Source organism: Dermacentor silvarum, chromosome 2 (genome assembly GCF_013339745.2).
Source record: "Dermacentor silvarum isolate Dsil-2018 chromosome 2, BIME_Dsil_1.4, whole genome shotgun sequence".
Lineage (NCBI taxonomy): Eukaryota > Metazoa > Arthropoda > Arachnida > Ixodida > Ixodidae > Dermacentor > Dermacentor silvarum.
Genome location: NC_051155.1, coordinates 192,815,862 through 192,837,168, shown reverse-complemented (window position 1 = coordinate 192,837,168; position 21,307 = coordinate 192,815,862). Strand labels below are relative to the sequence as shown.

The 21,307-nt window shown below is 42.9% G+C and overlaps 1 protein-coding gene and 4 non-coding genes across 6 annotated transcripts in view; 1 reads left to right on the top strand and 4 right to left on the bottom strand.

Annotated features, from left to right (window-relative positions):
* The window catches only part of LOC125943261 (uncharacterized), a 30,009-nt gene extending 11,687 nt beyond the window's left edge, over positions 1-18,322 (top strand). For both annotated transcript variants that reach the window (XM_049662096.1, XM_049662094.1), the window contains one exon: positions 17,130-18,322. In XM_049662096.1, the coding sequence (XP_049518053.1) occupies positions 17,130-17,336 (207 nt within the window). In that variant the 3' untranslated portion in view covers positions 17,337-18,322. The remainder of the gene's footprint in view (positions 1-17,129) is intronic.
* Positions 4,325-4,396, bottom strand: Trnap-ugg (transfer RNA proline (anticodon UGG)). The gene has a single exon. It is a non-coding gene; the product is annotated as a tRNA-Pro (tRNA).
* Positions 7,253-7,324, bottom strand: Trnap-ugg (transfer RNA proline (anticodon UGG)). The gene has a single exon. It is a non-coding gene; the product is annotated as a tRNA-Pro (tRNA).
* Trnap-ugg (transfer RNA proline (anticodon UGG)) lies at positions 12,685-12,756 on the bottom strand. Its single transcript has one exon. It is a non-coding gene; the product is annotated as a tRNA-Pro (tRNA).
* Positions 15,224-15,295, bottom strand: Trnap-ugg (transfer RNA proline (anticodon UGG)). Its single transcript has one exon. It is a non-coding gene; the product is annotated as a tRNA-Pro (tRNA).
* Positions 18,323-21,307: the final 2,985 nt, after the last annotated feature.

The window sequence follows — 21,307 nt, the reverse complement described above, 5'->3', positions numbered from 1 at the left end:
CTACTGTTACTGTTTAAATTAATTGACGCGGTTTAAAAATTTGGAGGGCGCTTAAGCTCCACCTTTAAGAGTGGAACGCCATAGCATTCGAAGATCCTTGGCTGTTTATCAGGCTTTCCGGAAACCGCAGCTTTCCTTTTTTCTCCAACTTCGCCTCAGCATGCGGCTGCCGAGGAGGCGAGCGCCATCTGGACGGTGTTTTTGAAAGGAACATACCATGGCGTTCCGCTGTATGAGGGGTAGAAATGCTGGAAAAGGGGCTTGTGTTTGAGTTTTCGCAAAAGAGAATTATGTTTTCTCGTTTAGTCAAACTACAATCCGACGCTATCACGTCAGTAGGTTGTGGTTACGTCGTACTTTACGATTTTTCTGAGGCATTTTACTTACAGAAAATCAACTAGTTTACAAACGCCTCTACGCCATGTGGAGGGCCCGCGTAGTCGGGGTGGTTCGGGATGATATTTTGGGCCGCGGACGCCGATGCCGTCACCGACACCGGATTTTCTGCGACACGGTGCCTTTAATGCTGTCGCGTTAATAAGCATGCACAAGTAAGGGAAAATCTGCTTTCAAATTTCGATAATAATTACGCATTTCCGCGAGAAGCCGACTATCCTCTGCTCACGCTCAACCGCGGCCGCCCACGTAGGAATTAAACTTTGGCTACCCTGCTGATCGGTGGCGTAGCCGTCAGGGCTCGCTAATTTCGATTAGCTATGAGCACTCAACTATATCCTATTACCACGCGAAACTTAAGGTCGGATTACACGCAGGCTTGCGAGCGCGCGCTCACTCCTAGCCCCTCCTGGTTAGACGCCTTGACAGACTTCGCTTCGTATTGACTATTGATAGCGCTTCAAAATAAGCTAATCGGATGTGGCTACTATCCGTCCGTCAAGCTGGTGCAGGACAAAGTCCGCCTGCACCACGTAGAACCGCTAGGCTGGAAAATACAAGTGCGAGCGCGCATTCAAGCCCTGTCGTGCACAAAGCAAACGCTGCGCATGCGCACTACAGCTTGCATGTAACTGGGGTCTGCTACGTAGCGTAGGTAACGCGGCCGCCGCGGGGGGCCGCAACGAGCTCGCTCGCGGAGCGCACTGTGGCTCGCTGAGGACAACCGCGTTTGGCACACGTTTGGGGTGCCGTAGGCGCCAAAATCGCAAATAGTGGTGTCTATATGAATATGCAAAATCAAACTTGAACGGCGCTCCAGGGTGATGTCCAGCAGTAGGCGGAGCGTTGTGGGCACGCGCCGCTCCGCCGCAGCCTTCGCAGTGCAAGCGATTGAAGAAGGAACGGAAACACCGCTAACGCAATTTTTGATTGCCCATAACTCCGCATCTGCTGAACGCCTTGAAGCACTTTTTGCGGCAAAGTATTTCTGCAATATTCTAACTCGACTTCGATGAAAAGTTGTTAAGGGGGTCTTTTAACGCCCTCCCCCTACTCTAGCGTTTAGCTTAAACCTTCTCACAGCCTTGACGAAGCTTTTGTATAGTTTTTTGTTTGTTTTGTTTGCTGGGTTGAAGTTACGTTTAAGTTGGTAGAAGTTTAATAGTAGATGGCAAGATTAAAAGAAAGAAAAAGCAGAAAGAGCGCAGCTGTGATGATCTAGTAAAAGCTAACTAAAATGAACCTAATAAAAGAAGCTAAACGGCATCACATCGCAGAGTAATAAAGCTTAGGACAACTTTTTGTTCTATGAGAAACACAGTTTACATTTTTCAGTTTCCCGGCACTGTAGAAGGTGTCTCGGCACAACAAAACGAGGAAGGCACTGAAGGATTTAAACACTGTACACGACCCATAAAGAATTTTTCTTGCAACGTTGTTGTTGTTTTTTTTTTTTTTTTTTTTTGCTTCACGGGGCATAGTATAAGGCGTGCTTAACGAAAGGCAGTCTTTTATCAAGCGACCTCTTTTGTAGCCTCTGTATGGCAAGGTAAAACGGTTTCGATCAACCAGTCCATAAAATCTTGACAGATTTTAAAAACTAAGGAATCAGGTGCAAAATCTAGGTGTATGAAAATCTAAGCACCTTATCAGTAAAAACAAAGTTAAGAAAGTCGGAAATCCCAAGTAATGATCCTCGTCATTTCAACTGCGCTTTATGCACCGGACAGCCTTCGAGCAGCAAGAAGAAGAAACAATCTTGAGGATGCGTGTGCTTAAGCACGCAGTTAAGTTTAAAGAAATAAAGAACGGGTTGGTTACATTTCACCGGCATAGCCTTATAGAATGTTATGTCACTGAGCATTGGCTAAATTCAGTCGCAAATAGCACCGCAGCCATCGAAGGGGCCACTCGCCCCGCAAAGCCTAACGTATCATTTTCGCTAGGCAGAATTTCATACCTCAAAATTCTGATTTAAGCGCCGAGCAGTTAGCGCAATGCTCATAGTTGCGTTTTCTGAAACGCTGGAGTGATATTTGTATCCAGCCAATTACTAATATATTTGTAATTACGATACTGATAATTTCTGACTTTAAAATATTTCATTGCTTTCTTTTTTATAATATGAATTTGTTCTACATGACCAGAAATAATGGCGAATAAAGTTCTTCCCATTTGCCTTGATGGGGAATCCTGTTAAGGATTTGTGGGATTAGTTTGGCCGGAGAATGTCTTTGGCCATCTAATTGATGTGAATGATACGATGCAAGAAAAATATATATACAGACAAAAACAAAACGTCGGCGTGAAGTGAGCTTTTTCGCATGTAGATAAATCACAAATAAAGAGCGCCTAAGACGCCGCAACATTACTTTCTGTCACGGCCATGATTTATGCTTGCGTGATATGGAAGTCTATCTATCACACTTTTCATTATTTTTTCGGTTGCTCTCTTCCAAATATACTAGGTGTTTTTTTTTTCTTCTTTTTTTTAGACTATAGAGAATTTTTAAAAATCGCCTCTGACAAATAACATACCTTTAGTCCTTGAGCTGGATTACTCAAAAGTGATGGACACTACTTGCACGAGAAATGAAAATACATAATCGACTAATTGCAAAAATTCACTAGTTCGGTTTTCGTTAATTACTTCACGGCAGATGTGGCAATTTTACTAATTGTACACGGTGAGATTGGAAGGCGTATCTACTTGGAACGAACTTTCAGGATATCGGAAGGTCAGAGATATTCATTCACAAGATGTGCGACGAAATGCATGGGTGTCCAAGTTATTTTTTATGCTTCAATGCATAAAACGGCGTTTTGTTAAAAAAGAAATGAAGTGTAACAACAATGCATTTTTACCACAGGCTTGATGGCCCCTATCTCGACACCAGTGCCACCCTCATAATTTATTCAAAGGGGGTTAAACAAACCTCGCAAACTCACTAGCTACAGTTCAGAAATTGCAAAATGTGCCCTAAAATAATTAGTTTAAAATTTAATTAGAGTTTTTTTTTATTTGTAGATCTTGCTTCTTTGATTTCTCTTGCAAGATATGTCCACCACTTGGAGTAATCCAGCTCGATGACAGTAATTGTGCTATCTGTCACAGGCAATTTAAAAAAGAATTTGCATAGTGTAGAAAAAAAAAAAACTCCCCGTAGAATTAACCGGATGGTTTGCCAACAAGGGCTGCAAGCTCGCCGTACATTCAAAGCGGTTAGAAAGCCGCAACACGAACACTGCTTACGCGTTATACTTCAGAATCGGCCGTAAACAAGATTAAGCTGTGTACCACGTACCGAAATAAATTGGCACTCAGAGTAACCTTACCCTAACAATGGTGCCACGACTTGTGCATACTGCCCGCTTCCTTCTCCATTCCTTTCAACCCCCGCGCAGCGCTTCTCCTTTCAGCGCTGATTGTCACACCATTGTGCGCTAGCCGGAGGGCCGCTAATGAGGCAGAGATCGTTAAGAAACATGAAAGCACCGAATGTAGTCGCAGAGTCTCCATTGTCGAGCTGATGAGCAACACGGATAGGGAGGTGACCCAATACATGACAATGCCCGCAGATAAGCCCCATGAGCGTCAAAGGTGGTGACAGCTAATTGATTGGCTGAGGGTCGGAAAATTGTGAGGGCATTTATGTTAAATACTGCACCGCGCCGAACCTGGCAAAAAAAAAAGAAAAAGGAAAAGTGGAAGAACTTGCTGCAGTTCACCTTCGTTTTGACTGTTCCCTCTGGTAACCTTTTTGTCCAGCGCGACAGCATTTACGTGACCCACACAGAATGCTTTTCCCTGGCAGCCTACCTTCTGCGAAATGTTTTAAAGAACGCTCTTTAATGCAGCTCTCCGATAAACATAATAGAAAAAAGAAATACGAGAGAATGATTTACCAATCACCTATAAAAAAATTTCGGGCCCGTCCGGGATTTGAACCCGGGACCTCTCGCACCCAAAGCGAGAATCATACCCCTAGACCAACGGGCCAACTTGAGTAGCAATGTGACTCTTCTAAGCATAAGAAACACCTGCTTGGCAGACATTCGTTTCTTTCTTTCTTTTTTTTAAAGCTCCATTGTTATTCTGTCGCGCTACGATCGCTGCGAAAGGCGGCCTTTTGGCATTCATAGCGCGCTCAGGTTTCAGCGCAACCTTTTTTAAGAGCTTCAATAAAGCTTTACAAATATGGCGAAGAACGACTTTAAAGATGAACTTCACGCCATCACTGCTTCTAAAGTGCTTGGAAAAGTTGCAGAAACGCCTGTAACGCTACTTACTATTCAGGTACTAATTTTACGATTGTAATGAATTTTGTCGTAGCTTAAGCATATATTTCCGATGCATTGCGCGTACTTAACCCCAACACCACCGTCTTGCATCTGTAGACAACCTTTTTATTGGAATTGTGTGCAAACGGGGACAATTGCTCAGGTTTGAGGTTTGGGGGTGTCTGGGATAACCAGGGATGCAACTGCTGATGCAGCAAATGAGGTCGAAGCACGGGGGGACCGATAAACTTAATAAACAAACCTTTTAATCGGAAATCCTTTAAAAGAAACAAAATTTTCCCACTTAGTACGACATTTCGCTTCGAATTGTCTTGCGAACACTAGTACATTCACATTTTTTATCAGATATATTAAGTATTTGACCCATTTGTAACTTAAGGTGGGAGTAGAACTGAACGTGCAAGCACTGCTGTGCACGCCTCTTTTTATACATCGTGCATAACATTTGCTTTAAAAAGCAGATTTTTGGGTGTAAGCTGTGGAAAATAAGGCTGTTTATGACTAGTAAAACACCTTGTTTATGATTTGTTGTTTTGTAGCAATACTCGACAATGCATGCAGATATACTTTACAAAGTACGCTAGTCTTTCCTGTATATAAATAAGCTTGCTTGTTCTCTAAGCATGTATGATGAATGTCCCCGATATCACCGCCATTGTTGTTATTATTATTAGTCCTCCCGCTTCCTACCTTACGACCCAAGATGACAGTACTCTTCTCATGGCAATCACTCCTACAACGAAAAATGTTACTGGCAAACCAAGAGGATTTCGTAATATTAAAAGTGTCTTACGAACACTTTTAACAACTAGACATAATGTGTGCACTGTTTTATTAAAACTTGCAACAGAAATACACAGGAAGAGGTTGTAAATAGACAACGTATACCTCTCTATTCGGATCAACCATTTATTAACTATTACGTAAGATGCAATCTTAACTATAGACGTGGTCCCTATCTCCGGACAAGCTAGAAGATGCCAACACCAATCTGACTTCCTGCAAAGTCACCAGTACCCCCTGTGGTGACTTTGTGGCTACGGCGTTGCGCTGTTAAACCCGGGGACGCGGTGTCAAATCCCGGCCGCGCGCGGTCGCATCTCGATGGAGGAGAAATGCAAAAATACCCGTGTATGTACCGTGCATTGTGTGCACGTTAAAGAGCCCTAGGTAGTCGAAAGTAATCCGGAGTCCCCCACTAAGGCGTGCCTCGTAATCATATCGTGGTTTTGGCACGTAACACTCCAGAATTCTTAAGGTCACCAAGCGAACCATGCTCCAATGTGCCAAATATTTAGTCCTTCCGCCTGCATTCCTCGTCACATATTGTGTCTTCGTATGAGGCATAAGTTAAAACGTGAGCGCAGAGTACTTCCGAGTAAGCAATGCTTATAAAGCCTTGTCTAGTTGCTTTGTTTCGTCGTACCGTATATACTGGAAGAAAAACATTGTCTCCCTAAAGAAAGAGTAGCTGCTGCTGAGATGCCCATTTTCATCTCGGTGAGAAGAGAAGTTGCCCGATTAATAATTCTTCCCCCGTCTGATTTCGGCATTTTGTTTCAACTACTTCCAAAAAATTGCGCACATTCGGAGAAATGTAGGGAGTTCTGTCCCGGCCTACTTTATTAGGTAGAGAATTGTAACGCCTCAACGTATAAAACATAGTTTACGTAACATCCGCAGTGGTTCTAGGATGTGAAGAGAACATTATTTACCAAAACTAAGAAAGAAATAATAGAAAAGAAAATGTGGCAGCTTGATTTGTATAGTGCCTTAATCGATTAAGTTGCGTAGCTGGAGAAATAGAGCGCTTCTGACACGAGCCTTATATATGGCGTAGCGCTTTTATTACCGAATTATTAACCCGTATCTTATTAGGAATATAACCTCGAAAGCCGTTTCAATCGATAGTGGTGCCTGAAACACAAGTGTCAAGTCGTTACCCATGCTTTCGGCGCACTCGGTCTCGATAGGAGCGGATGTTCTGAGTTGGCTCTTGGCACGTTTTTGACACTCATAATCCAGTTCAGTATAACGAACTTCCTCCATGCCTTTAAGCTCGCGCGCCGCTCATGGAGCTTGTCTGAGGACGAGTAGCGACTCCGCAGTACGCCAAAATCACGGCCTCCGAGAGTATGGGCGCCGTAGTCTTGGAGGCCCTGTAGAATCTGATACAGACGCTGCCTTTTGTCGCATTGTTGGAGAGCCCTTAATAACTGTATACGTTTTGTTTATCACTTCCCGACCTACCTTGCAAGCAGTTTGGAGCTGCAGATTGAATACGTGTGAATAAGAACGCTCCGACATATCCTCCTGCGAATATCTGCCTGGTGCGCTCATTTATTTTTTTCTCCTAAACTTGCATCCACATTTTATACTACCACTTCGTTACCAATATATATATATATATATATATATATATATATATATATATATATGCATTAACACAGCTGCTGAAGTTTGATGCCTTATGCCTGCGCTCGACAAATCTGTAGAGTATATAGCAACCGTTTACTAAAAGGAAAAGACAAGACAAAAGAAAAATTGTTGCGCTGGGCCCGTCCGGGATTTGAACCCGGGACCTCTCGCACCCAAAGCGAGAATCATACCCCTAGACCAACGGGCCGACCGGCTGCTTATCGCATGTCTTTACAGTAGAAGGAACACCTGCTTTAGGAGAACGGATTTATCATTTCTTGCATGCTTATTGTTATTCAACAGCTGTGTGTGTGGGGCGCTGCGCGCAGACCGTTGGTATTCAGAATGCGTCTCGGCTTAAGCGGTCGTATCACGGAGTACGTACGTTTTACAAAAAGCTTCAGCATAACGACCGAGCAAGTATTACAGCATGCCTGCAGAAATAACGGTTTGCAAAATTTGCAAGTTCTTGCAGCGTTCGGCTGCAGCTCTACTGAGTGCGATAAATTTTTGTGGCAGTTTGAGAACGAAAATTGAGGCAGCGCGGGAATAGAGGTTTGCTTCAAGGCCCGCATTTCTTAGCTGTGTACTGAAACACTAAACAGGCAACTCTTTTAACATAGAACCTGCATACTAAAGTTTTATTTCCAATCCACAAACAAACGTCTTTCATTTACATTGTCACAAACACTAGAACTTTTATATACTTTAATGTTCAACAGCGCAAGGAAAAGCGCGTTACTGTAACTTTAAAAACACACGCCTGCTACGAAAAATAATACTAAATACTTACCTCGGACAGATATCTCCTGAATGATGTCTAATTAAGTCTCGTTTGAAGTGTGGCATACCTTTTCATTCATGCAATTGCGCACTGTGATGGCTTATACCATGCACTCTGGATACTAGATACCTGCTTCTGCAAGCAGTTAACTTACTCCTAAGGGACTGAACTAGTTTGTATCAGGCTTGTGCGTGACGAATTACATGTATTAAATTGATTGTAATCGATTATATGTATATATGTTCCATCGAAATTTTACGATTTATCGATTACTTTGCTTACACAGTAACGCTCACTGTAATTCAATATTTTTTTCAGTAACTAATTACAAGTAACCAGTCACATTGATAAACGAAACAAGCTATAACCGGAGACACAGCCTTGAGCACTTCAATTTGGTTGTAATTATACAGCGTCCAAAGGGATGAAAACATGTGCGTGCGTTACCTCCTATCCACAATCACCGTCCTTCAGCTGCGCTTCAATCACCTGAACACGACAGGCCTGCATATTTGCACACTTCTCTTGGAAGCACGACTTAATTCTCAGCGCCCCTCCCACCTCCCTCCCCTTTTCTATTTCTCTCTAATAAATAAATTCCTCTCTCTTCTTGATGCGCTTTTAAGCGGTCTTCATATGCACTGAGAGCTACTGCTTAATTCTTCTCCATAAAGACAGAAGGTAGGGCCGATAAGCGCGTATGTTTCTATCTGTTTTATGTACAAGTGATTCTTATAGACCTTTCTTCGCTATTGTAATACATGAACAGTACTACTAGGGCAGAATAATTTGCAGTTTTGTAATAAATTACATTGCAGATGTGATAATCTTATTAAGGAACGCGAACGTTTGTTTGAGTTAGTTACAATTAATCGTTTAAGTCTCAAGGGCTAAGAAGTGATGGGTGCCGGTTGGAGACCCACCAGATGTAGGCCGACAAATTGAAACAGGGCTTCTACTGCTCTATAGCGAATGCCACTTCGGATGTTGGTACCAGGAAATCACATATGGAAGTTGTTTTAGTTTTTCACTGGACCTATCAGGAGTGCCTTCCCCTAGCCCGAACAATAATAAAGCACTACGTTTCGTAGTGCACCTAGACCCGAGCGTCGCGGCATTGACTAACCAAAATTATTTAATTAAGATAATGGTACGTTACAACGCAGCCCTTCTCTCCAGCGTGCACATCGAGCGAATTTTATGTGTTGCTGCAGATGCCTTCGCAAGAAAAGTAGGGAAGATTATAGAATAAAATTTTGAAAAGCAATTTTTATTAAGATAATGTGTGAAGGACTACAGAGGATGCGTGGAAAGGCCCAGACCAGCTCGTTCTATTTGCTTTAAATGTACAATGTTAATAAAAGCAGCGAGAAAAGTAACGCTAAAGTTATCAATTACTTTTTTCAGCAAGGTATCGAACTGGAGCTGAATGGAAAACCGAAAACGGGAAAAGCCGCTATTTTTGCTAGAACCGGAACTCAACCGGAACATTACCATTTTTCTCACTCCGGAGTGAAACCGGAAAGCAAGAATAACGGTTTTTCGATTCAGGCTGGCTACTCTTTCTAAAGCTTTTCATCCATGAATAATCTGAACTTGTGGGTCAAGTATGCTGCTTCATTTTTAAATACGCACCATCTTCCACTGAATGTAGAAGTAGCAACACCATTAGGACGGCTTTCAACGTATCGCGTCAGGGGCAGACATTGTTAGTAACACATTCGTAAGCGGTTTGAAATTGATGACCGTGAAAGAGCCCTTGTACAATACATTGCACATTACCTTCAACTTTTTTTTCCGAAATTCCCTCGGAAGTGATTACGCAAGATATTCATTTTAGGTATGAAGGGTGGTGTATGTGTAACTGTAACGAAGTGGTTTACTCATATTCTTGCCATTGCGCTTTCTAGAAATTTGGCACTAAATTGATCTATAGTTCTGTGTCGTCCCAGACGGCCGAAAGCAACCTTGAAGTGTTTTTCGAAATCACCGGACGAGATTGCGTGAAAATACTGTAGGCGACAGCAACGCGGTAATGTACTGCATGTAGTTCCGTCTTCATCTCTGCGTTTAAGCAATGAAATGCCGTTTTTACCATAGCAAAGATTGAGTCGATGATGGAGATAATGGAGACATGGGGACGCAGCTTTTGGCATCTTACCGTGGTATTTAAATTTTACGATGTGTTTTTCAAGCTCACAACATAACAGTAGACAATAAAAAAACACCATGAAGAGCCATTATGTCTCATAGTCGTGTCCGCGGGTCTCAAGAGGATATGACCGTTGAAATACGGAAGTGCTTCCTAGCTGGACCCTTGACTTTCAATCGCACAATTTCAAGAAGTTGCAATAAAAATGATATTGCTTCTGACATGTGCTTCCTCAACATGACATTTAGTTAAATCGAAGGTTTCTTTCCGTATACTATTGGATTGGCTGAAATTGTCCTTTACGGACAATTCTAGCCTAAGAGGTTTACGTGTAACAAGGGTCTGTTACACCTCTAAAACCTCTAACAAGAGGTTTTCGTGTAACAATTTCCAGTTAACACCGGCTTAGATTCAAGGTTGTGAATGTGCCATTTGCACAAGAACGCGTATGTAGTCTCATCCTACTGTCTAATCCCCATCAACACTTCTCACACCTCCGGATCCTTTTATCCTCTTTCCATTCCCTCTGCAAAGAAGAGTAGCCGGCTAGAGGACTCTCTGCGTTTCCTCAATAAATTCTTCTCTATCTCTTTAAATCTTCGGTTTACATGCATTACACTATTGGTGTGGGCTACTAACTGCGGCACCCTGAGGTCACATGCGTGAGCCTTTCGTGCAGCTTAGCAGTTCTCGCGTCGAGCTTTTTTACAAGATAATTATGTGATTTTTCATCCGTAATTATTCTTTAGTTATGCACATAAATTTGAACTGGCTTGACCCAGTTTTAACCACTATTATTTCGCTCCAGAGTTGTATCGCAATTGAACCATTTTCGCAGAACCGGAACGAAAACCGGAACAAAAGTAGTTTCGGTTCGACACTCTGCCTTTTAGTAATTATTCAATTACTTTTGTGGGGCCATAGTTGGTAACTGTAACCAAATATATTTTGCAAAGTAATTATAATTGTAATCAGCTATTTGTTTTTCTGTAACATGTGTATGTCTGATTTATATGTTACCACTTCTTGAATTCCGGTTGTCCCACTTGACGCTAAACACGTACGCAGTTTCAGATGCGAAATTGACAGTAGAACCGATGATAGATTCATAGAATATATCTGTTTCTTCGCGGTGTTTAAATAATTCTAACAAACAATTATTGTGTCCACTTAATAGCAATGCCAGGTTATATAGTGTTTGGAATGTGCCAGTCACGTTTGGATATGCAGAAATGAAGCTTTCGGATGAACTATAGGCTTCCCGCGAAATCTTTTCTTACATTCTTGCTTTCTTAATATTTTTTTCGTTCGGAGTGGGGAGGGTGTGATGTGCAATAAGGTTGCCCTTTAAATATGTGTTTTCGAACTAATAACTTAAAAGCTTTACTGCTCAGCAATATTTCAGCTGGCTAAAGTGGACGCTTAAATAATGTTTGCGTTCTAGTGGGGAAGAGAGAATGACGAAATCCAACAGCCTTGGTTCAAGAGCGTCGGTCGCTGTCTCGCGCTCTCCGGGCTGCTGGACTTCGTCATTCTCTCTCAATGGCTGCTGACTCTCTTCCCCACTACAGCGTCATTATTTGCTGTAAACACCTCCAATTAACAGTTGACCTTAACGTTTACGCTTTGACGTCAATGTGGCAAGCCTAGGCTTCAGAAGAAACCCACACTTTGAAAAAATGAATATCGCGGAAATCCACTTTGATCATGAAATATAACCGCCGGCCGTATAAATGAGCGCATGACGTCGCGACTTCATGCGTACAAGCATGTACACCCGGCAACAAAATATTACGGACCATGAAATCTGAGAAAAAGCTCAATATATCCGCAGCCTCACAACGGAGCCCGGTATTTGCAATCCGGGCGTCGACTAGAATATGCTAGCAACATTGTCGTATACAGTTTTAGTGGCTACTCCTACAGGCTTCTCGGGAATTGAAAGTTTTCTGAGATCCCGTGGTCCGTAAACGTCTGTCGCCGGGAGTACACCTAAAAGTCATTATTTAACAACAAGCATGCATATTCATTGGCTGCTACTGTTAGATACTTTTTAGTCGACTCCAAGTAAGTCAACTATAAAGGGCCCCTAAGCACTCTGAGTTAGAAGGCGAGCGAACGGTTTCTCTGCGCTCGCCTTCGCTACCCTTCCCAGTAGTTCTCCCATCTTGCCACGTGCTTCTTTAGGAGACACGTGGACACTACGTCAGTACCGAAAGCACTTCTGTTTGTTCGATTACGCCATAAACTTTCGCTTATTAGGATATCGCGCTTTATTTCAGCTACATGCTGTTGCCTGCGCACGCGCAGTGCGAAACGCGCTATACGATGTGAAATTAGTTGATTGAACGCGTATGACTAGAAAGCGATACGACGAGAAAGCTCGGGCGCGTGACTGCATGGCCAAGGCATGCTAGCAGACCGATTGCAGCTGATGTTCCTCGTATATGGACCAATCAGCAGCTTTTGCCCAGGTGATGTCACGTGGATGACCTTGGTAGTGTCACGACGTGCGAAGATAGCGAATTCCTAGAGAGGAGCGCACGATTGTTCTTTCAATTAGAAAAGGTGGTTGAAGGGCCCTTTAAAAAGTCATGTGCTTCAGAAGACTAGAAAAAAAAAAAGCTGAGTTGGGCCCGTCCGGGATTTGAACCCGGGACCTCTCGCACCCAAAGCGAGAATCATACCCCTAGACCAACGGGCCGGTTGCTTCAACCATACCATTTTACCGGCAGAAGCAGCACTTGAATAATAAGAGCCGGTTTTCCTTTTCCTCTGTCTAGAGGCAGAGGGAGACTGTTATTCAATAGCACGCTGCGCGAAGCAAGACTGTATTTTGGTATTCTCAGCGATGCTCCGCCTTAAAGGCTCGCTTTGCCAATTATTCATTTAAATATCTCACACGTAGCGGGAAAAAAAGCGATCGAACCTTACAACCATCCTGTTCAAAACGGTTGAAAGTCAGACCTGAAAAGCTTTCAAGTACTTAAATTGCTACCGTTCAGCTGCCGCCGCAAGTATTGGGTAAACTAGTGAGAGCGAAAAAAAAAACGCATTATTTTTTTCGAGTAATAGACAAGTCAGATAATACAAAAGTTGATTCGAGGGCTGTTCGGCACACATTGTGTGCATAAAGTTTAAAACTAGTTGACGGAAGGAACTTTACGGCATCGAATTATTATTTCCGAATCACCAGCAGCTGTCTCATTATCGAGCCGATTAATGGGACAGATCTTGAAAAAGGTAAGCCTCTGACAGCTCAAAAGGTACGCATTAGGAACCGTTAACGACAGGTATATTGAACACATTTCGGTCTGGGGCAATGTCATTTGGTCATTTGTTCCTTTTGGTCATTTGGTCAAAAGCCTTTTGGTCATTTGTTCAGCATAGCGGTCTCGAAGAATTACAGTTTTTACTCTCGTAGAAACCCATGTATGGCACATTACAATATAAATTTGTGGGCTGTATTGTCTGGCTATGTATTTCATAACATTGCGATTACAATTAGTATCAGCGTGTGAAAAACTAGCTATTCAGCTTGAATTTTTCTTTTTTTTTTATTGTCTAACGCCGGCTGGAGACCATTTATTTAAAAAATAAGAAAGAAAAAACTGCCGCATGCCTCTTGTCGATAGCCCATTACTCATTTGCTTCTGGACTCACACTACAACCTTGTATTTGGCAGCTTGTCACTATACAAACTCAGGAAAATTACACTCTCGAGGGTGCATAAGATGTTAAAACACCCTTTTTGCATCCTTACTTGCTTTGGACACTCCTAAAATGGGTACATTCGTTAGGAGAACACCCTTAGTGCACTTCGATAATTTCTCAATAATTTCTGGTTGCTAAAAGACGAAAAATTCACTTTGCATAATTTAAGGGTGCTTGGCACTTTAAAATTTAAAGCATGTGAATAGCCATAAGTGCTTATTTCGCAGCAGTTTGCGCTAAATCATTGTTCGAACACGTCATATGGTCACAGTAGGCTATGGATGTCAGCCTGTCACTTCCCGTGCATGGCGTCCTCGGTGGTGAAGTGGAAAGGCATAGCTTTTTCATTAATTTCCCATCCTGCCTTTCACTTTTTACCACTGGCTTCGTTTGAGTTGTTTCAGCTCAATGTTGTTTTATAGATCAGCTGCCAATCTCTATCGAATCATTGCACGCCAGCCAATGAAAGTTCTTCTGGCGCATGTTCTTTCTGGTGTATCATTGGGGTCGGCGCAAGTTATGCACTGTAAGTCTTGTGCTATCTCAGGCAGTATCGGGGGAATAAACATTCACAGGTCATGCAGAGCAATCTTTCACTGGTGAGAACACAACATTCATTATGGAGGTGGCGCGCTCCGGTCGTAAAGTGGAAGGACACAACTAATTTTTTAATCTTCTTCCTGTCTTTCACATCTTACCGCTAGCCTCGCTTGAATTGTTTCACCTTGGTGCTGATTTATAGATAAACTGAAATACTGAAAAGCGGGTCGTCAGCCTATCAGAGAAGCTAGAGACGCTACTGCATTCATAAGGAGCTGTATCCGGCTTCCGGCTGGTAACTTGTAGGTCTGCAGTTCAAATCCGATTGCGCCGTTCCTTTTGATCGCTTTATTTATTTACAAGCTTCTCGGAAAACACTTCAGGATTACTTTGGCGGATGTATGAAAGACTAGGGTAGGGGATAAAATAAAGAAATATTGATGTGAAAATTAAACGTAGTGTGCATTTCGGCAATACAAACAGTTGGTGAGAGGGTGCAATTGCAAAAAATCCCCCTTTCAAATGGGTTTATTAGTTCGCCTTAACACAATTTTCTATAGCTGTTAGAGGGGGGGGGGGGGGGGGGGGTGAGCTTACAGCCACGAGAACAACGCCCATTAAGTGTGCAATTTTCCTTAGTGTGAAGGATCGGTTCGCTAATAGAATTTCTCATTACCACAAATTAGTGGTCTGGCACTGCGAAAGGATTGCTGACAACAAGAAAAAAAAAGCAGAAACTGTCCTGCACGCATGTAAAGTTCACTCACATATTAAAAACAAGCATGCACTCTTACTTGTGAGAAATATTTTTGTTATGTCTTATTTTGTTTTTCGTCTCCACACTTTCCTATTAGAGGTGTTTTTGTTAGCTTGACAATAACTTTTGTCACGCTAAAAACAAAAAAAAGGGATACCTCGGGCCCGTCCGGGATTTGAACCCGGGACCTCTCGCACCCAAAGCGAGAATCATACCCCTAGACCAACGGGCCGTTGCGTACACGCAGCAGAGCCAACACAGCAGTTCCTATCTTAATGTTACGGATTGCGTACGCCGAGCTTGCGCAACAAAAGCCGGTTGCCGCCATCCGCAATGCGCCGGCTTCGTTTGGCGCGGCTATACAGAAGAATTGAAAGTCGAGCTAGATATAAAGGTCTTGCTCAGCGGGGATCGATCATATTGTGGCGTATTACGTAACAGAAAAAAAATCTGCATAGGTTCGCGATTGCGCTTGTGCGGAACGTGAACCGTTTCGCGTACAAATAGCTTTTCTAATTAAAGAAACAAATTGCGTAGCATGAATAGGCGCGTGTGCAGGCAAACATAGATAGATTAAAAGAGAGAGATAGAAAAAATAAGACAGTGCAGCGTACAGTAGTGTACAATGCTAAATGAAATGCGGAAACTTATTTTTCTTTTCGAATATCTACAGCGCCATGAGGCATTCCAGTTGGTGAGCGGTGATTTCACATATATTAACTAAAAAGCTTTTTATAGCCCCCGTATACTTTGCCTCAGACTTGTGTTTTGTGCGTAGCCAACAGAACACATTGCATGGGGGAGGAAGCAGGCTCGAAAGAATACTTTCTGCTACTTCTGAGCGCGTGCTATCAAACTTGGGGCTCACTACTGCTTGAGCGTATTGTCTTCGCGTAGTTCTACTTTATCAGAGACCTTACCTTACGGGAAGGCAGCTTATCTTACGGGAAGGCACAGCCATCCACACGAAGACATATTGCTGTGCGGACAATATTGTTTTTTTTTTTTTCGCAGACACCGTCATATCTGCTGCGCCGGCTCGTTTAATAGAGCATACGCAGGTGGAAAGTTGCCTCGAAACAGTACTGGTACACCTCTGGCCACCGGTACACCTCTAAAGACGATGCTAGCGTACTAGAGACTGTACAAGCTGTGCCTGCAAGAATTCGTTTTGTTTGCTGGGGCCACATTGCGCTACAAAATGGCAACAAAGCGTCCGTTGCTGTAAACTTGTCATGCTTTCTCAAAGGTGTTGCCTGTATGAAGAAAGAAGCACGTTGCTGCTAGCCAAACAATACCAGTTATTCTAAAGAGTTTATATAGGGCTTTTCTATGTTCCACGAATTTCATGTTTATGGCACCAACTGTCATCCACAATTCAGTATCGCAACACGTTAAATGGCACTTAAAACACCAACAATAAGCGAGCGAGGACCTTTTAGCTTTCGTAACCTGCGACGGAGAAGCTAGATTTAATGACTGTGCTTCGTCAGATTAAGATGCGTTCTTTATCGCCAGTGACGCTGGCGTGTTAGAAAATTCGTGACATTCAGGAAAGAGAAATATAAACCGGACGAGGTGTGAGTCGGGCACCCTTCGCTCCCAAGGAAGAATGATACCGCTAGAATAGGGGCCGATTTCATAAAGCTTCTCGTTCGTAAGCGTTCTTTGCCATTGGCTGGCTGCCTTCAATAATTCCCAGCATCAAGATTGTCTGGAATTTCCTCTAGAGAGCAGTTTTATCGTAAGAGCTTTTTGTGAATACGGGCCCAGATCTGTGACAGCGCAGTTTGTTCAAAAATAGTTGCCCCCTTTTGTGTGCGATCTTCACATTGACCATCTTGTCAATGTTGCAATTCACTTCACGCTGATTGCAAAGGACAACAGGAAAGCTTGTCCTCTCTGTTTTTCTTCCATGGCAAGGAATAAATTCCATTTGCACTGCTTTCGCAGTGTGCACAACAAATTATAACAGTGATAATATACACGTAGACATGTGCAGTATCTACGCGTACGAACTAAATATACCCGCAATTTTTTAACATCCTATCCCGTTTCGTTCACAGATCAAGAATGTCGTAATGGATATGCCGAAGGACACCGAAGCCATATTGGGATGGACTTTGGTTGACATGAACTTTGAAGACAGTGTCGGTCGGAAGTGCCCACTGTACACCGAGTCGACGGATGCTTTCGCGAGGACTAAAGCTGTGCGTCGTGAATTAGGCAAACAACACCGATACGCCCTGCGAAAGCTGCTAGAACCTTACTGACTATAGAGAGATGTTTCAAGCAGGCGATTGCTTTGCAACGTGTCTTTAAATATCAAGTTCCGTATGTCCATCTGTTGTCTCCAGCAAACCCTAAGGTGGAATTATTGAAACAGTGTGGTTTGATAGATATAAACGTTGATACACTATATTCTGTCTGTTTGACCGCTTGCGCCAGGAAAGTCTGATTGCAATTTTTTAAGCAGTGTGAAAAACGAACTATATAATATCAGGACCATGTTTAGAGGGGGAGCGCGTCGTCTTCGCTGTGGTTATTTATCTTCAAAAATTTAACCCGTTTTATTTATTCACGTCTTAAATATGTGCATGATCTACCAGACGACAGGTTGCGCAAGATGACCGCAGCTACAGCGAACAGGCTGTACCCTAATGAGAAAATAAAAGAAATAATCAGACCTTTTTTTTTTCTTTTTTCTTGGCCAAGGCGTAGTCATAGGTCTTGCGCTGAGTACAAACAAGTATGCATGGAGCATACTAATAAACATTTGTAGCCAAGCTTTTGCAAATTTTGCAATAACTTTCCATAGCTTTGTCGCCGCTCTCTTAGAAAAGGACCCCCCGAAAATGGATGAAAAAGTTCGGTGATACAAGACTCATCATCGTCTTCATGTGCATGAATTTATTTAAACCCTAAGGGCCCGTTTCTGGGTATCAGGGAATGAGTATTAGGGACCAAAGAGCAAAAATAGATCGGAACATGGTTGCATGCACGTTTACATCGACTAGAAATTTAATAAAACACTTGTAAATGAATGAAACGAACGTAATATATGCCAAGATATTGAAGATTGGGTGGTTAGATGAGCAGACAATAGCTTCTAGAACTACAGGGAGTCACGTTCGTTAACAATCGGTTCTTGTAGCCTGTTCCATACTTCAGTTGCTCTTAATAGCAAAAAAGATTTGTTTAAACTATTCGTCGAACCGTGTAAATGCTGTACATGACGTGAGTTGAAAATCCAGTCTGCTGTGCCCGTAGGCGGTATCAGAAGTTTCCCGTGGTGTAAAGAGTTAAAATAAAAGCACCGTATATGATACTTGCTTTGCCTTGGAATCATTCCGCTGATAGCTGAGCAATAGCTGTGCTAATAGCTTTGCGCTGATGTGACAAGACAGACTGCAGAGTTTTACTTTGGTTCCAGTGGGCTAAGTAAGTCTGATGTGAGCTCCATATTGTAGAGTTGTATTCAAGACTCAAGTGTATGTAGATTTCGTATAGGCTTGTTTCTTGGTGGGCAGACAGAACAACGTGAGGGGAGGGATGTAAAGGGAGATTTCACCTCATCAATTTAGCTAATACATAATAGCTTCCAATTTCTCGCTGTGTCAAAACACATCAAGTTTTTTTGTTGTAGCGAGACCCAGGTCCTTAGAAGGATCCACTACTGTTATTGCTTTAGTTCAGGGAGTAGTGGCAGACGAGAGTAATGTTTGCAGGTTACATGCATAAACTTGCATTTGCATGTTTTGTGCTTTAATAAGTGTAAGCGAAGCCGTTTTCAAACAAACTAAAGCATTTTTCTGACTTCATTTGGTCTTTTACATAACTGTAACAATCACGATTGTCAGCGAAGAGCACGCAGTAGGGTGCCATTCTAAAGATTCGTTGCGAAAATTTTAGAAAGTGGATGATCCAGCTTGATGGCCGGAGTTAACTTTTATTGTGGCCGAATGACCAGCACCGAGAGCACTAGATTGTGAGCAGCCTGTGAGAAAGCAGCTAATCTAGGCAAGTGTTCGGAACATTGTTAAGTGTGAAATCGTTCGCTACTGGTCAGTCATTTGGCCTTTGCGAAGACCTTTGCGAAATACTGTGAAAACCTTTGTATAGTCTAAGAAGATGTCATCGGTTTCAAATAAGGAATCCAGGTTTATATGTACATGGACTGCAAATTCTAAGTTTATTTCTGCATGACAGGCCAGGATGAACCCCTTGGTGAATTCTCAAGACTGGTGACTAATTAGTAAATATCTTCGTGTTAAAGATGCTTGTATGCTATATCGGTTATGAGAATTCGGCGTAGGTAAACAAAATGACTGGACACAAGATTTAACCAAGGATTTAAGTGCACCTTCGTTAACCTACGTGCCAGTCGGCACGACGCTGTGTTCAAAAGACCTTCCAAGAAATATTTCTAGGATTGGGTTGGAATGGGTTTTGTACCCGATATCGCGGGGCACAAATTTCTGGGGTAATATTTTCCACGCCTTGAGCAATCGACATTTTTGGGTTGTCTATTAATTTTAGAATGCCTTTGAAAATAATGGTAATTGGTGTCATCTACGATTGTTTGTAGCTGCGCGAAATAAAATTCTGTAAAAGAGGTTCAAGGTTGAAAACGGTGGAAGGGTGTCGGTTCATGACATCCGAGGGCCAGGTCTAGCGGTACTATACAGAGACAGTTTGATAAAACTCAAATGTGGGAGTTCTACGTCACAAATAACAAATTTTGTTTCTGATGCTATTAACAGGCTGTTGTGCTCTCTCAAGCATTCCAGATATATTTTCAATTTTGAAATGAACTTTGACAACTTATCCTCGAGCAGAAATCGCAGTTTCTTTTGAAACTAGAAAGAGAAATGTCCCTATTTTGAGAAACGAGTGAAAAACTTTCAATAAACGATGAGAACTATTTTCCTATATTGAAGATACTTTTCATCTAGTATTCGAAGAAATGTAGAAGTACGAAAGAAAGTGAAAAAAAAAAAAGTCGCAGTTTCACCAGAAAGGCGAAGCATCGATTGCAATAGCAAATTAGTTGAGAGCTATACGAAGAAAGGATATAGGGCGTATAAAGTTGTAAACATTCACTTACTAACTAAATATAGAAGCATGGTGTCACGCGCCCACAGGTAAACATGAACACATCTCGCTCGATGACGGCGGAAACTGGCTGTGAAAACACCGGAGTGAGAAAGCCCGCCAGCAGCAGCGGGGAAATTGACCTTCGCGCTGTCTCTCGTCTCGCTTCAACGCGAACTAAACGTCGAAAGCAGAGCGCATACGAAGCTACCGGCACTCGGCGCATGCACTTTGTCCCCATCGTAGATTGCTTTGAAGATGAGGCCCGCGCGGGCGCGCACTTCGCCCGCATCGCAGATTGCTTTCAAGATACGGTGCGGCCGCGCTGTGAACAGCAGCTGACAGAGCAGAACGCACCCCCCCCCCCCCCTCCCTCTCCATCGCTTCGCCCCCGTGCCTCGCGCGCGCGAAAGACGACCGCGCGCTTCCGGCTTGCCTTCCTCCCTCGCGTTCGCTACATTGAGCGTCGTACGCTTTCACTCGCACACACAGCGTAGTTCGGGCGGCGACGATTGTATCGCCGTTGGACTTTATACGGAACCTCACGCTGACAGCAGAAATGCGCTTGGAGTGTCCATATAATTACTATCGCAATAATAGTCGAACTCATAGTTGGTCGTCGGACTCACCAAGCTGCTCATACAGCTTTTTCCTTGGCCCTCCCCTACTGAGGATGGGAAATGGTCAATTCTATTCAGTTTAAGAAAACTTTTTTGTAGCCTTGAATGAATTTGTTGGAACTACCGCGAGTTTAGATTTAGAATAAAGTATTTGAAAAGCGTGACGTGTTGAATAGAGCATGCATGTCAGGAAGCTGGAGTTAAGTTGTCTTAGGCAACATTGAGAAAATTAAAGTATATACCACCAACCATAAAATTATCTCGGGGGAATGTGACATATAAAATCAAGGAGAGCGGAGTGCAGTTCCCGCGATGCAGTAGCAGGCTTGTGCCCAATGCCCAATAACACGCAATAGCAACATCGGTACTTGAATAGAGGAAATGAACGACGGAAAGAATTTCGCTTTCATAGGCGAGTTTCACGGGACGAGAACGACACAGTCTTTAACACGGCCGATCACACCGCTTCTTTGGCACCATGGCATCCGTGAAATAAGAGGGTTGATTCCTATATATCGCATGGAAGATGC